At 40.9% G+C, this 12,455-nt stretch overlaps 1 protein-coding gene across 27 annotated transcripts in view; it reads left to right on the top strand.

Annotated features, from left to right (window-relative positions):
* The window catches only part of NRXN1 (neurexin 1), a 976,383-nt gene that overhangs the window by 470,325 nt on the left and 493,603 nt on the right, over positions 1–12,455 (top strand). For 18 of the 27 annotated variants that reach the window (XM_053383596.1, XM_053383588.1, XM_053383593.1 and 15 more), the window contains one exon: positions 1,349–1,375. The exons of the other annotated variants lie outside the window; for them this stretch is intronic. In XM_053383596.1, coding sequence (XP_053239571.1) covers positions 1,349–1,375 — 27 coding nt within the window. The remainder of the gene's footprint in view (positions 1–1,348; positions 1,376–12,455) is intronic. 27 annotated transcript variants of the gene reach the window in all.

Here is a 12,455-nt window from a genome sequence, read left to right as displayed (position 1 = left end):
TTCACTGATGAACCAAATGCAAGTTTACCAGAATGACTTCCTTTTTGTGTGTGCTTGAGAGAGATTATTTTCAGGACTTTTTGTACAGCGTTTAAAACAAAACAAAATTGCGAAAGCTAGCAAGGCAGAGTGATATATTCAAAATCCTTTCTTTTGCATAGGAAAGCTAGGTAATTGAATTTTTTATTATATTAATTCGATTCTGCAATAGGGAGATCAAACAAGGACACTTTTCTTTAGCTTCAGATAGAGCCCTCTAGTGACATTTTGGAGTTCCTGCAAGCCGATGCATTATTTTAATAGTCATGATGGTTGTAGGATAGTGGCCAGGAGAGGGCTCTTCTAAGAAAGCTTTCTGTAGACAGAGGCATGTAGGTGATGTGCCTTGGCTGTTTGCCACCACTTTTCTGATGCGGTTGACGACACATGACAAACTCAGCTACATGGAAACAAAATCTAGGTTGTTATTTTTTTAAGAAATAAAAGCAATAATATTGATGATCCTCAAAGACCATGTAGAGGAACGAATGAGTATGCTGCTAATTTGAGAAGGGTGCTTCAATTTGCCCATACAAAGTGCACATTCCCCTTACATTATGAATAAAATAAAAGCATTGCCCCGCCTGTTATTCACCACGAAGGCGGAAATAAATTTGCTAACGCTCGCAAGAGAGAAGATGTCGAAAAGCATCCTCTCAAAAGTCAAAGAGCAAATTATAATATTGCTTCGCTTTAATCTAATAAGAGATTTCTGGAGAAGATGGTGAAGTCACTTTTCCTATGTTTACTGAACGACTTCAGTAAAAAGCTAAGGGTATTTCCGAGGACTGAGAGACCATCTAAGGTGGTTGGAATATTACAATTACAATTTTAAGCTTTTAAAGTTGCATCTTCCTTTGAGGTATTAACTGTGATCCAGAATGTGTGATTATTGGCTTGGCTTGTACTATTCCCCATTGTGACGGAGCACTTTTATTATTTTTTAAATTAAAATTGAGAAGATTAATCTGTTCTTTCATATATGGGGGAGAAAGTGGCAGCCAGCTTAAATCCAGTATCTGGACCAGTTTCTCCACAAGCCTTTATTCCCCACTTAGATTTGTCACCATGTAGCTTTGTTTGAAATTGGCCATATTTTTTTTATCCTCTATTTCTACTCACTTCTATTTATAAAGTTTTTTATCACCATATATCTGCGTTCTATGGCAATACCGAAAGAATCTGAACACGCAGTGGCCATGTTTGCATGTGTCTGTCCCCGGAAGGGTGGACTGTGATTTTATTGGATGTCTGCAGCTATTACTTTGAAGGATAAATTTTCATTTCTCATCTATTCTTCCCCATCTAGACTGTATCAGGATTAACTGTAATTCCAGTAAGTGCCTATTCAAAATTTTTAAACTTATTGTTCCTCCATTTATGCAATATTCACAAACTTTAGATTAAGACATGGTGTGCATCCTTTTTTTTGTTTTTGTTTGCATACTTAAAATGACTTGCATTTGAAAAAGACGTAGCAAATTCCATGGGTGTGAAAAGAAATCATCGCACATGGCTTGCCTTGCCTGCCCTAGAGTTGCCTTGTCCCCATCCCCACCCCACCCCCTGAAATTTCAGGCCAAACATCTAAGGAGTTTCAAGGACAGTTTAAAGAATCAGGCATAGTAATGCCACAGAGTCTTCCGTCATCTGCAGAGCATCCTTCAATTTCCCTAAAAATCAAAGCAATTGTGGAAGTTCTGCCCCTGTGTTCCAGTAAGACTAAATATGTCTTGTGTGTGAGGAAAGGATGACTGTCTACCCCTAATATTTCTCAATTACTGAAGAATTATCTGCCTTTTTGTTTTTTTAAAAAAAGATTTATATTGAAATTTTCTCAAACAAATTAGAAACACATAATAAAAAACAACAGAACACACACAACAGAACTTGACTGTGAATGTAGTCCTGGTTCCACTGGAGCCAAATCCGGGAGGCTGTGGGTGCTGGGTGCCACAAAGTCAGTGGGCAAAGTTGAAGCCCTTGGTTGCGGGAACCCACAACATTCGGCACAAGATGGCACCTATGTCTGGTTCTGCTTGTTGTTGTGCAGTGGGAGGATTGAAGAGGCCACAATCATAGAGAAGAAACAGCAATCTAGAAGGCGAAAGGAAGTACTTTATACATTTGTAAGGTATCTTCACTCACCCTTTCTTCCCTAGCAGCAGCTGCAGCAGCACCATTTTGTGGTTCGCCTCAGATGCCAAAACATCTTGGGCCGGCCCTGTCAGTCCCACTTCTTTTTCCAGTTGGAAGTTATGATTGCTCCATAACTCTGCAGTTTTGTACGCTGGGAGTAAATTCCACTGAGCTCAGTGGAACTTACTTCCGAGTGGATATGTATTGGATTGCATTGTACACGGGTTCCCACCCCCCCAGCCCTCCAAATATATACATATTGAAATGAACTTTCACAGTGTGATATATCAAAATCTGTTTATGCAGCATTGAACAACAAGAAAAGCCAGGTAGAACTTTAGCAGATTGATCTATTGATTGAAGTTCACACCAGTAGCTTTTGTCCACAGCCTTTGTTAATTTAAGGCGGCGGGTTTAAGGCTGGTTGTTCAATGCATAATCCCAACTATCAGTAGCATCAAGGTCGCAGGGGTCAGCAAACTTTTTCAGTAGGGTGCCAGTCCACTGTCCCTCAGACTTTGTGGGGGGCGGGACTATATTTTGGAAAAATAAAATAAATGGACGAATTCTTATGCCCCACAAATAACCCAGAGATGCATTTTAAATAAAAGCACACATGCTACTCTTTTAAAAAACCAGGCAGGCCCCACAAATAACCCAGAGATGCATTTTAAATAAAAGGACACATTCTACTCATATAAAAACACGCTGATTCCTGGACTGTCCGCGGACCGGATTTAGAAGGCGATTGGGCTGGATCCAGCCCCCGGGCCTTTGTTTGCCCACCCATGAAAGGATTTAGGAAGGAGGGCAGGGCCCATCTTCAGTCCAGCAAACAATGAGGTGAACCTCAAACAGTGGTGAGAAAAAATGGCTGATTGATTTACAGAAGTATTTCAAACTGCTATTGCACCTGATGCATTTTGAGCATAGCAAGTTCACTAGTCATGGGCAATGGTAAATAATAACAATAAATAAATCAGAAGGCAAGAAGCTATCACTGTCCCTGACAAAATATGTTTCTCTACTTGAAATGCTCTTTAAAATCATTTTTTTAAAAAATAAATAAATTCTACCACCTTTAAAAATCCATTTAATTATTTTTACATGCCTATACCACCCCAATATACATGCATTACACGTTACAATAAGAATCACTAATTTAAAGTAACAAGAATCAACTTTCAAAGTTTCATCTCTCTTCCTTAGTTAGAATCATAGCATTTTTGAACCAGAAAGGACTTTCAAAGTAATCTGATCCAAAGCAATAATCTGCCACTTCAGTAGCTTTGTATGTACATGGCTACCCAGCCTATACTTTTAAGTGCCTCCAGCCTCCAGCCAGGAAGCTTCTGAAGCAAATTGTTCCATTGTTGAAGGGCTTTCACCATTGGGAATTTTCTCCCCGTTTTTAAGCTATAACCTGCTTCCTTTCAATTTCCACATGTGGTTCTGGTCCTGCCCTCCGGAGCAACAGAGGGCAAGCCTGTCCCATCATCTTCTAGACACCCCTTCAGATATTTGAAGACAGCATTAATTCCCTGCTTAACTGTCTCTTCCTCAGGCTAGGCTTTTGCCCGTTCCTCACAGGCCATGCTTTTTGGATCCCTCATTATCCTGATGTGCTTGCGGGAGAATAATGCGCCCACTGAGCTCCATGTACGAAAGACAGCCTCCTTCTCTTTCTGTGGCATGGCATGCTCTACTTCTGCTATGGGAAATCCAAGGAATATTATCTTGATCATTGGAAAGAATATAAGAACCCCTGACCACATCAGCCTCTGCATATGTATCTCCTTGGAAGATTTTTGCCACTGCCACCACTTGCAATGTTTTCCCCCACAATCTTCTTCCATTGTTGATATTCTTACAAACCAAGAGTTGAACTCCCTATTCCAAATAAAGAGGGTGTGCAGTCGATGATATTTTTTATGTCCCGCAAGATTATATTTGTGTGATGGCTTCTTTTACACACTAAATATATAAGACCTCTTAGACTGAATTGGTTTTTTCCTATGTGTCTTACATCATGCTTGATAAATTTTTAACCTTTCTGATATTATTTGGATTAAGATGCTATGTTCTGAAAGAGGATTGTGGACTGTGATTTTATTTTGAGTCTGTGGACCTCCCAAACTTTCTATAGTAAGTACAGTACGTTCTAGTTTTCCTTTTGTGTTGGGGAGAGGTGTGGGGAGAGAGTGTTAAATGTTGCAGACGTTGTGTGACAAAAGTAGCTATCATGCCCTTGTTTTAAACCAAGTGACTGAGGCATGATTGAGTCAAAGCTAAATGCTTCTTTTCCCCATTGATTTCCGTGGGAGAGACTTAAATATAACCTTAGCTCTCCCATGGAAGGTAAGTGGGCTCAAAAGTAGTTAACTTTGGCTGGAACATGTTTTGAATTTCCAATCAGGAAACATACTGCTATTCAATTCCAGTTCACTGCAATGGTGTTTACTTGCTGCATTTGACAGCAGGCGAACATTTAATGGATTACTGCCAAAAACATCATTCTCTTTGGGTTTTCTAGTTTCAGGTTGGTTGGTTTGGTTTGGAAACACTTGGAATGTGAGATTACTTGTTTGCAGCGCAAAACAACAACAAAAAAATGTGCGCCTTTCACCCAGTTGCCTTCTTTCAGTGGGGCAAACTGAATTACAGGTCTTTCTGTATGTGATACAACAAAATAGAAACTAGAGTGGAGAAAAATAACTAGCGGGAACAGAAGTATTATTAATTATCATCCTTGAAATATTGACCGCAGTTCTCAATCTCAAGCATTCTTGTAGTTCACATTCAATTCTAAGACATGCATTGTATAAAAAGTATGTTTAATATTTTCCGAAGCATAGAATTAGATAGTGACAATTTAATTAGTGATGTACCAAGAAGGTGGAAAACACTATTTAAATCAGAAATTGCCCTCCTGCAAGAAAGGTTTCAAAATTTGTGTCAGAATCGTAGTCATTCAAGAGAAAAAGAGCATATTGTTGATATTTTTTTAAAAAAATATGTCTCTGGCATTGCAAACAAACCTCAATGCAAGCGTAAAGTCACAGGTATAACGAAAAGCAACAGTTCACCACAAGCACAATAAATGACTTTTGTTATTGCTGAGAAATGCATTTGTTCTGTGGAGCTCATGGCAGGTGGTATAGGAGACTTAGATTTCCTATGGAATACCCATAATGCCTTTCTGTGAGCAAAAAAAATTTGTGGAGAACAACCGCGAAGAACACCAGTAATATGGGTTACATCCAGCAAAGTCGTATACTGAGTTAGACCCATTGAAAACAACAGACTTCAGCTGTGTTTACTTTCAATGGCTTTATTCTGAATATGACTTAGTTGGGGAATTTTTTGACCACCAATTGTTGGTGAACTACAACTTCCAGCAGTCCTGGCAAGTATGGACAATTGCCAGGGATGATGGGAATTGTATTTCAGCAAATCCTAGAGAGCCAGATGTTCCCCGCACCTGACTTAGTAGCATACAGCCCTTGCTTAAGAGCTGGAACTTAAGTGGCAAAGTGCTTTCATGTTCTGTGTGCGCTACATGAATCATTCTATTCATTTATGGAATAAGGATGCTAGGAATCTGTAGGCCTGGTAGGTGTGGAACAAGCATATTTACACGCACATTGGCCGTTCATCTTTTAACTGCATATAAGGTGGGGAGAATAAGGTTTCAATGGTGTGTTTTAGTCATGGCTGCTATGGCAGTTGTGTCTTTTCTCGTCCCACGATTGGAGCACTGAGTCAAAAGGTGAACATAAGTAAGTTGCAGTTAAGTTAACTACATGATCTGGGTAAAACTCTGAAACTGTTAACATGAGTCCCCAGACATAAAACAAACTAAGGGACATGGTTGGTTTCCATGCAGTGGTTTCTCTTTTGCCACACCTTCATTTCAGACTCCTTTGCAGTTTCTTCTTTCCATGTTTTGATAGAAGCAAATCATTATAAACAGGAGCCGAAATGATCGTTTGCAAATATTTGAAATCCACCCCGAATTTGAAATGTTTTAAATTCAGAATTAAAATCATTTTACCTCAGAACTTTCCGACGTCTCTTAAATGTTTTCATTTTAGCAGGCATCAAAAACAGTCAGCTGTCAAATAATATAAAATACCAAATACCATTGCATTTTATCTTCAGTATGCTGTCATATGCTAAATATCATTTTGTTTGTACTGTCAGGCATCAAATACTGTCATCAAATGTACTAGTATGACAAGTGTTGATAGCAAATCTCCAGTGAATATTTCGGGAAATATTGTAAGAATATCTACAGACTGTTTGAGATCAGTATACATACAGAATTCTGGTGAATACATTTATTTCAGCTCCACCATAGATTTCCTCTTATGATAAAACCATGCTGACTGTCTGCTTCAGTTAAGTATGTTGAATTTTAGGTAAGCAATGCATACTTAGGAATCTACAATTTCAGTGACCAGGTTATCACTCAAGCATCATTAAAGACAGGAAACAAATCTACTGTAAATGACTATTACTATGTGTTTCTCAGGTCATGTAAACACTGCCACCAGTTGTCAAGAAGGCGTAAATAATTACGGCCATTTCCAGCACCAAATGTTGGAGTTTTGTTGTGAATACACCGAAGTCATTCATAGCATTCCCAACATTGGTCCTTCTAGTTAAATCCATGTTCCTGTAGCTTAGGGACACCCAGATAGAACTACAGGTACCAAGATGGAAGTAGCTACATGGGATCACCTGGAACATGGCTGAGCAGTGGAACTGCCATTGAAAGAAAATTAACAGAAGGAACAGCAAGACTGGACCAGAGTGTGTCATGGAGATTCAAGCGGGTAATGTATCAGCCAATGGAATAAAATACAATGCAAACATTTGCTCCTACACTGTGGCTCTTAGGTTGGTTTTCCTTCACTATATCCATGCCTATCACATTGTATGCAATAATTCTGTGAAAATGCTTTCCAGCTGTAAAGGGAACATGACTATTCCAAGAAAAAATAGAGCCCCAAAATCATTTAGACTGGAAAGCCACGTTGGAGAATACAGCTGAATGTCTTTACCGTTGCCAATTTATTTACATACCCCATTTTTCCACAAGTAAATCTGTGCTCAAAGCGGTTCATAAAATAATAATATCAAAGTCTAAATACTGTAATTCAATGACAATGCATAATCAAACATACAGTATCAGTGCAACGTAACACTGGCAAAAGACAATGACTCAACCATTTACAGTTCATTTAACATATATAAACATTTAAATAAGCACACAACCAATAAACAGATCAAGACAAAGTATCCATTAAGCAACTCCCGTATGAAGGCTCCTAGGACTACCCAGGGCAATGCAGGTGACACCAAACATCTCCTGATGGCAACCACAGAATCTCTCCCACTTCTCTTCGGGAAAGAGCTCCCTTGTTATAAGATGATGGGAGAACAAATATGGCAAAGGAAGAAATTTAAGAAAGGAATGCAGTCTTTTGTTGCTGTTGTTATGCAAGGCCAATTTGTACTACAGGCCTTAAAACACATATGCTGCCGTGTTCTCCTCCCTTTCAATGGTCTACCTTAGAACTGAGGCATGACTCAGTGCCAGACGTTGTTCCCTTGACTGGCCTTCTGCACATGTAGCCAAGGTGGCTCACGACATCCGCCCACCTCTTCCTCTATGCAACAAACCTCTTTGTTTCCTTTCCATTCTCCCATCACTTCCTTCCCTGCGGACAGCAGTACTCAAGCGACCCATGTGTTCGTTACTCTCCTCTACAGCTACCTTTCTTTAATGGGACTTGAAATGGAGCAATACTTAATGGGTTGTACTTGAAGATTGCACTTTCAATTAAAAAGCGCACACAGGCAGATATTTTGCCTATTATCCCACTTCCTCTGGCTCTCGCTGACTGAAAAGCTCTCTTCCATAATTGTCAGGTCTCAGTAGGCCTCAGCTGATACTCAGAGATATTTTTTGCATCCACTTTGCTGCTTCCCCCCCTTCATTACTGGATCTGTTTTTGTTTTGTTTTTTTAATAGGCACTTTTGGGTGATGGAAGGAAGCATTGCATGTTTTTCTTTTCATTTGTTATGCTTCCGTTCATGTGTGCTTGATTTGTATGTCAGCACTGTGTCGCTTCTAATGGTGGGCATTCACTTTAGGCTACTAATTTGAGTGCTTCCTGCAGTGTTGCATTAGTTTCTGCAGTTCCTCTGCTTCTTGCACCACTGGAATAATACTATGTGTTTCTCTCATGTGGCTCAAGTCTTCTTCAGCTGGCTTGTTAGAACTTGAAGGGGCCACTGGTATGGAGCGATGCCCATTCTTAGTTGTGAGAGATTAATAGTGCGTAGCAAGGCATTTTGATATATATCACTGTCATGAAACTGAGAGTCTATTTTCTATACAGCAGTCAAGCTTTTCAACTTTTGTGCTACTTTTAAAGTGACAAATGGCCAGCAATAAATGTCAAACTCTGATCTTTCACTTTTTTGTGTTGTTTGGAATGTGATCTTATCTACATGTAAGCACAGCCGTGTCAGTCTGAAAAGGCCACTGCTAAAATGTCATCATGAGAAACCCTAAATCAGTCTCCCAGGTGGCTTAATTTAGAGATTGGTTATAATGACGTGTTCTATCCCCTTCTGAACGCAGTGGTTGATTTCAGCTGAGGTTTCGGAGAAGATAGACAATAAGGTCTTCCAGGTTGCAGCCAGGAGATTCTATCCATACCTTTATGCTATTGCTCTTATATTTTTATCACACCTTTCCTTCAGGGAGACCATCCTATCATCAGAAATGCCAGTTGAGGCCAACAGTGATACCAAGATACCCAGTGAGTGTGATGGTTGAGAGGGGAGTCAAAACTAGGTCCTGCCAAACCAAAGCTAGCACTCCCTCCATCAAATCACCCTAGCTCTTAGGTTGGCTACTGAAGCAGAAGACAAGCTGCATCTTCTGTTGCCCTTCCTTTCATGCCTCTTCCATTCTGCATGGCACACCTGAAGTTCTGCCCTCCACAAAAGGAAGCAAGGAAGGGAAGGCCCAAAAATAGGTGCCAGAACTTTACTTGGGTGAGTAGGGGATTACCCAGGGCCTAACCAATGGAGGGAGCCACATCAATGTTGATCAACAGTACCAGATGTCAGTGTTTGAAATTACTGGACCCATTTCTTCACTTTCAAGACAGTAGCACTGATCAGTGGAAGTGTTTCCCCAAGAGTGATTTCAGTGCTTTGAGTCTGCTCCATGCTCCATTTCCTAGATTGCTGAAAGGGCCTGCATGCTTAATCAACTGTTATTGACTCACTAGCAGAAGATACCCGGCTCAGGAATTCCAAGCGACCAAAACTTGCTGAGATTTATAAATGGATAATGCCATTTGTTTGTTTCCTTCCAAATCGGTGCAGTTTGGAATGGCTCAGCCATTCCATGCAAAATTTGGTTACTGTCTTGCTTCACAAGTCATAGCTCCCCAATTGCAGCCCAGTTGCAGCTGGTCGTATGGTCTAGGGCTAGGCAGTGGCCATGGCAACAGGGCATTGGGAAGGCGCTGTGAGGAGGCCTGATTCGCTCATATGGCATGCCCCTTTGCAAGTGACTTGCAATTTTCACTTGCAAGAATTTCTGCAATCCTCAGGCCACCCAAGCAGTTTCCACTTCTATTATCTTATTGGCAAATGCTAGGGAAAGATAAGTGGATGGAAGATCAAACACGCAGTTCAGATGCAACACATTTCTCAGCTTGCATCACTGAGAGAGGCAGAAACTTAATAAAGACCATTCATCTCCCTGATATCTCAAGCTTTCGGTAATGCACTGGGCACATAAGAGACTGCCATCCATCCTCCTGCGGAAACTGCAAAATCTCATTTGATGATGAAATTGACTAATACATTATCCATGTGTTATCCTTATAGGATTTACTGCATGGATTGGGCAGAATAAAAGTATCTGTCCCCCCCCCCCAGTAAATAAAAAGCCTCAGAATGCAGCAAATTAGGTTACATGCTTGGTTGGTAATATGGGCACCTTACAGGCCTTTACTATATTCAAAAGCTGCAGTTTTGATTTTCCTGTTGTGTCTGATATAAGCATAAAAGATCATATCCTTAAAACCAGCTCAGGATCATGCAAGCTACAAGTTCAAATCTTGCTACCACTGCTCAGATATTGGTATCAAAGTGAGAGAACAGAAGGAAGGGGATTCCAACCAAGTTCAAAGATCAGTAGATTTCTCTCCTTTTTTTGCCAGAAACACGGTCATAAAATCTCTAGGTAAAGGTAAAGGGACCCCTGACCATTAGGTCCAGTCGTGGCCGACTCTGGGGTTGTGGTGCTCATCTCACTTTACTGGCCGAGGGAGCCGGCATTCAGCTTCTGTGTCATGTGGCCAGCATGACTAATCCGCTTCTGGCGAACCAGAGCAGCACACGGAAACGCCGTTTACCTTCCCGCCGGAGTGGTACCTATTTATCTACTTGCACTTTGACATGCTTTCGAACTGCTAGGTGGGCAGGAGCAGGGACTGAGCAGCGGGAGCTCACCCCATCTCGGGGATTCGAACCGCCGACCTTCTGATCGGCAAGTCCTAGGCTCAGTGGTTTAGCCCACAGCGCCACCCGCGTCCCTCATAAAATCTCTACTCGGGTATAAAAAACCATCTGTAGCTCAGTGGCAGAGCATCTGCTTTGCCTGCCAAAGGGCCCAGGTTCAGTCTCCAACATCTCCAGATTCTACCTGAAGCTCCTTGGGAGTCACAGCTAGTCAATGTAAAGAATGGTCTGATTCAGTATGAGGCAACTGTTTATGTTCCTATGCTCCCATGCATAGTTTTATTCTGCTGGTGTACATGGAATGCATTTTCAAGACCGCACAGAAGCAAGAATGAATGGTTCAAGGAAAGCAACAATTATTATCTAGACACCCAAAGGTGAAGAACACTTAATATTTAGCAGGAGATGCTGCTTTCTTACAAAATGGAATAGGAATGAGGTGGAAACCCAAGCACACCTGTTCAAATTGTTGCTAGCTTGATAATCAAACCATACCATAGTCAACCTGATGCAGGCCCTTCTTCTTCTTCTTCTTCTTCTTCTTCTTCTTCTTCTTCTTCTTCTTCTTGCATCTCACAGCTCTGTGTGGGGTGCTACCCCACTCCCAACATCCAGAGCTCAAAAATATTTCAACCTTGTGGAAATGGATGAAAAAGTAGTTATTGGTGTACCCCAAGAAAGATGGCAGAATTCTGACATGCAGCCCATCTGTGTTTTTTATTTTGCTGGAAGCCACCCAGAATGGCTGGGGTAGCCCGGCCAGATGGGTGGCATATAAATAAAAACATTCTTATTCTCTAGTGCAGAGCTTTCCAAACTGTGTGTCATGACATATTGGTGTGTTGGCTGCAACGTATGGGTGTGTCACACAAACACTGGAAAGGGGTTAGTTCCACCTCCAGTTTGCTAGTAAAACTGAATTGCTGTGTTGCAAAATGATGGATGTCTAAAAACATGAAAAGTTTGGAAAGCTCTGCTGTAGTGTCAAATGACACACCAACCTTTTTTTTCCCCAGCCAGGCAATGATTGGCTAGACTCATGATTCTCAGGCAGGAAATAAGACATTGGTTAGGTGGTCCAGTGAGATCTTTTGACCTGTGTTGGAACTGCCCCAAGGTGATGTGGTTTTGGTTTTGTTTAGTCTTGGGGAGACAGGAAGGTATAAGCTGGAGTACAGCTTGCATTTGTGCTCTTTGAGCATTAAGTTGAACATTCAAAGAGCTTTCTCAGGTCTGCCAACACTCTTTTTCAAAGAAAGGAAACCCCATCAGGTGCAGTGAAGGTTCCTGTACCTTCATTGGTGTAGATGAGCACATGTAACTTTTCTCCAAGGGTGAGAAAAGATGCCATTTGTCTTCTACAAAATTACAAAAAGTTTCAGAATGCATTTTCTGTAGGCACTTGTTTACAGTAACAGGGAGATGTCCAATAATAGAATGAACAGGGTTCTTCCTCTTCCTCTGGGGATACATCAGGGGACATGTGGAACATTGGGTCAGAGAATTATTGGATTAATTCTCTTTTTTAAAGGCCATTAATTCCACGAGAAGCTTCAACAGAAAATATGACTGCATAATGAGCATTTATGGGACCTGAAATCTAAGCTTATGCTAATTGGAAGAAAAAAAGAAAGATTGTATTAGTAAGAACGAGGATACATTAGGGCAAAGGTGAAATGACAAAGGACAAAATGGGTATTTTTTTATGCCTCATGCATTT

Source organism: Podarcis raffonei, chromosome 3 (genome assembly GCF_027172205.1).
Source record: "Podarcis raffonei isolate rPodRaf1 chromosome 3, rPodRaf1.pri, whole genome shotgun sequence".
Classification (NCBI taxonomy): Eukaryota; Metazoa; Chordata; class Lepidosauria; order Squamata; family Lacertidae; genus Podarcis; species Podarcis raffonei.
The sequence above is the reverse complement of the archived record's forward strand: the minus strand, read 5'-3'. Positions and strand labels throughout refer to the sequence as shown.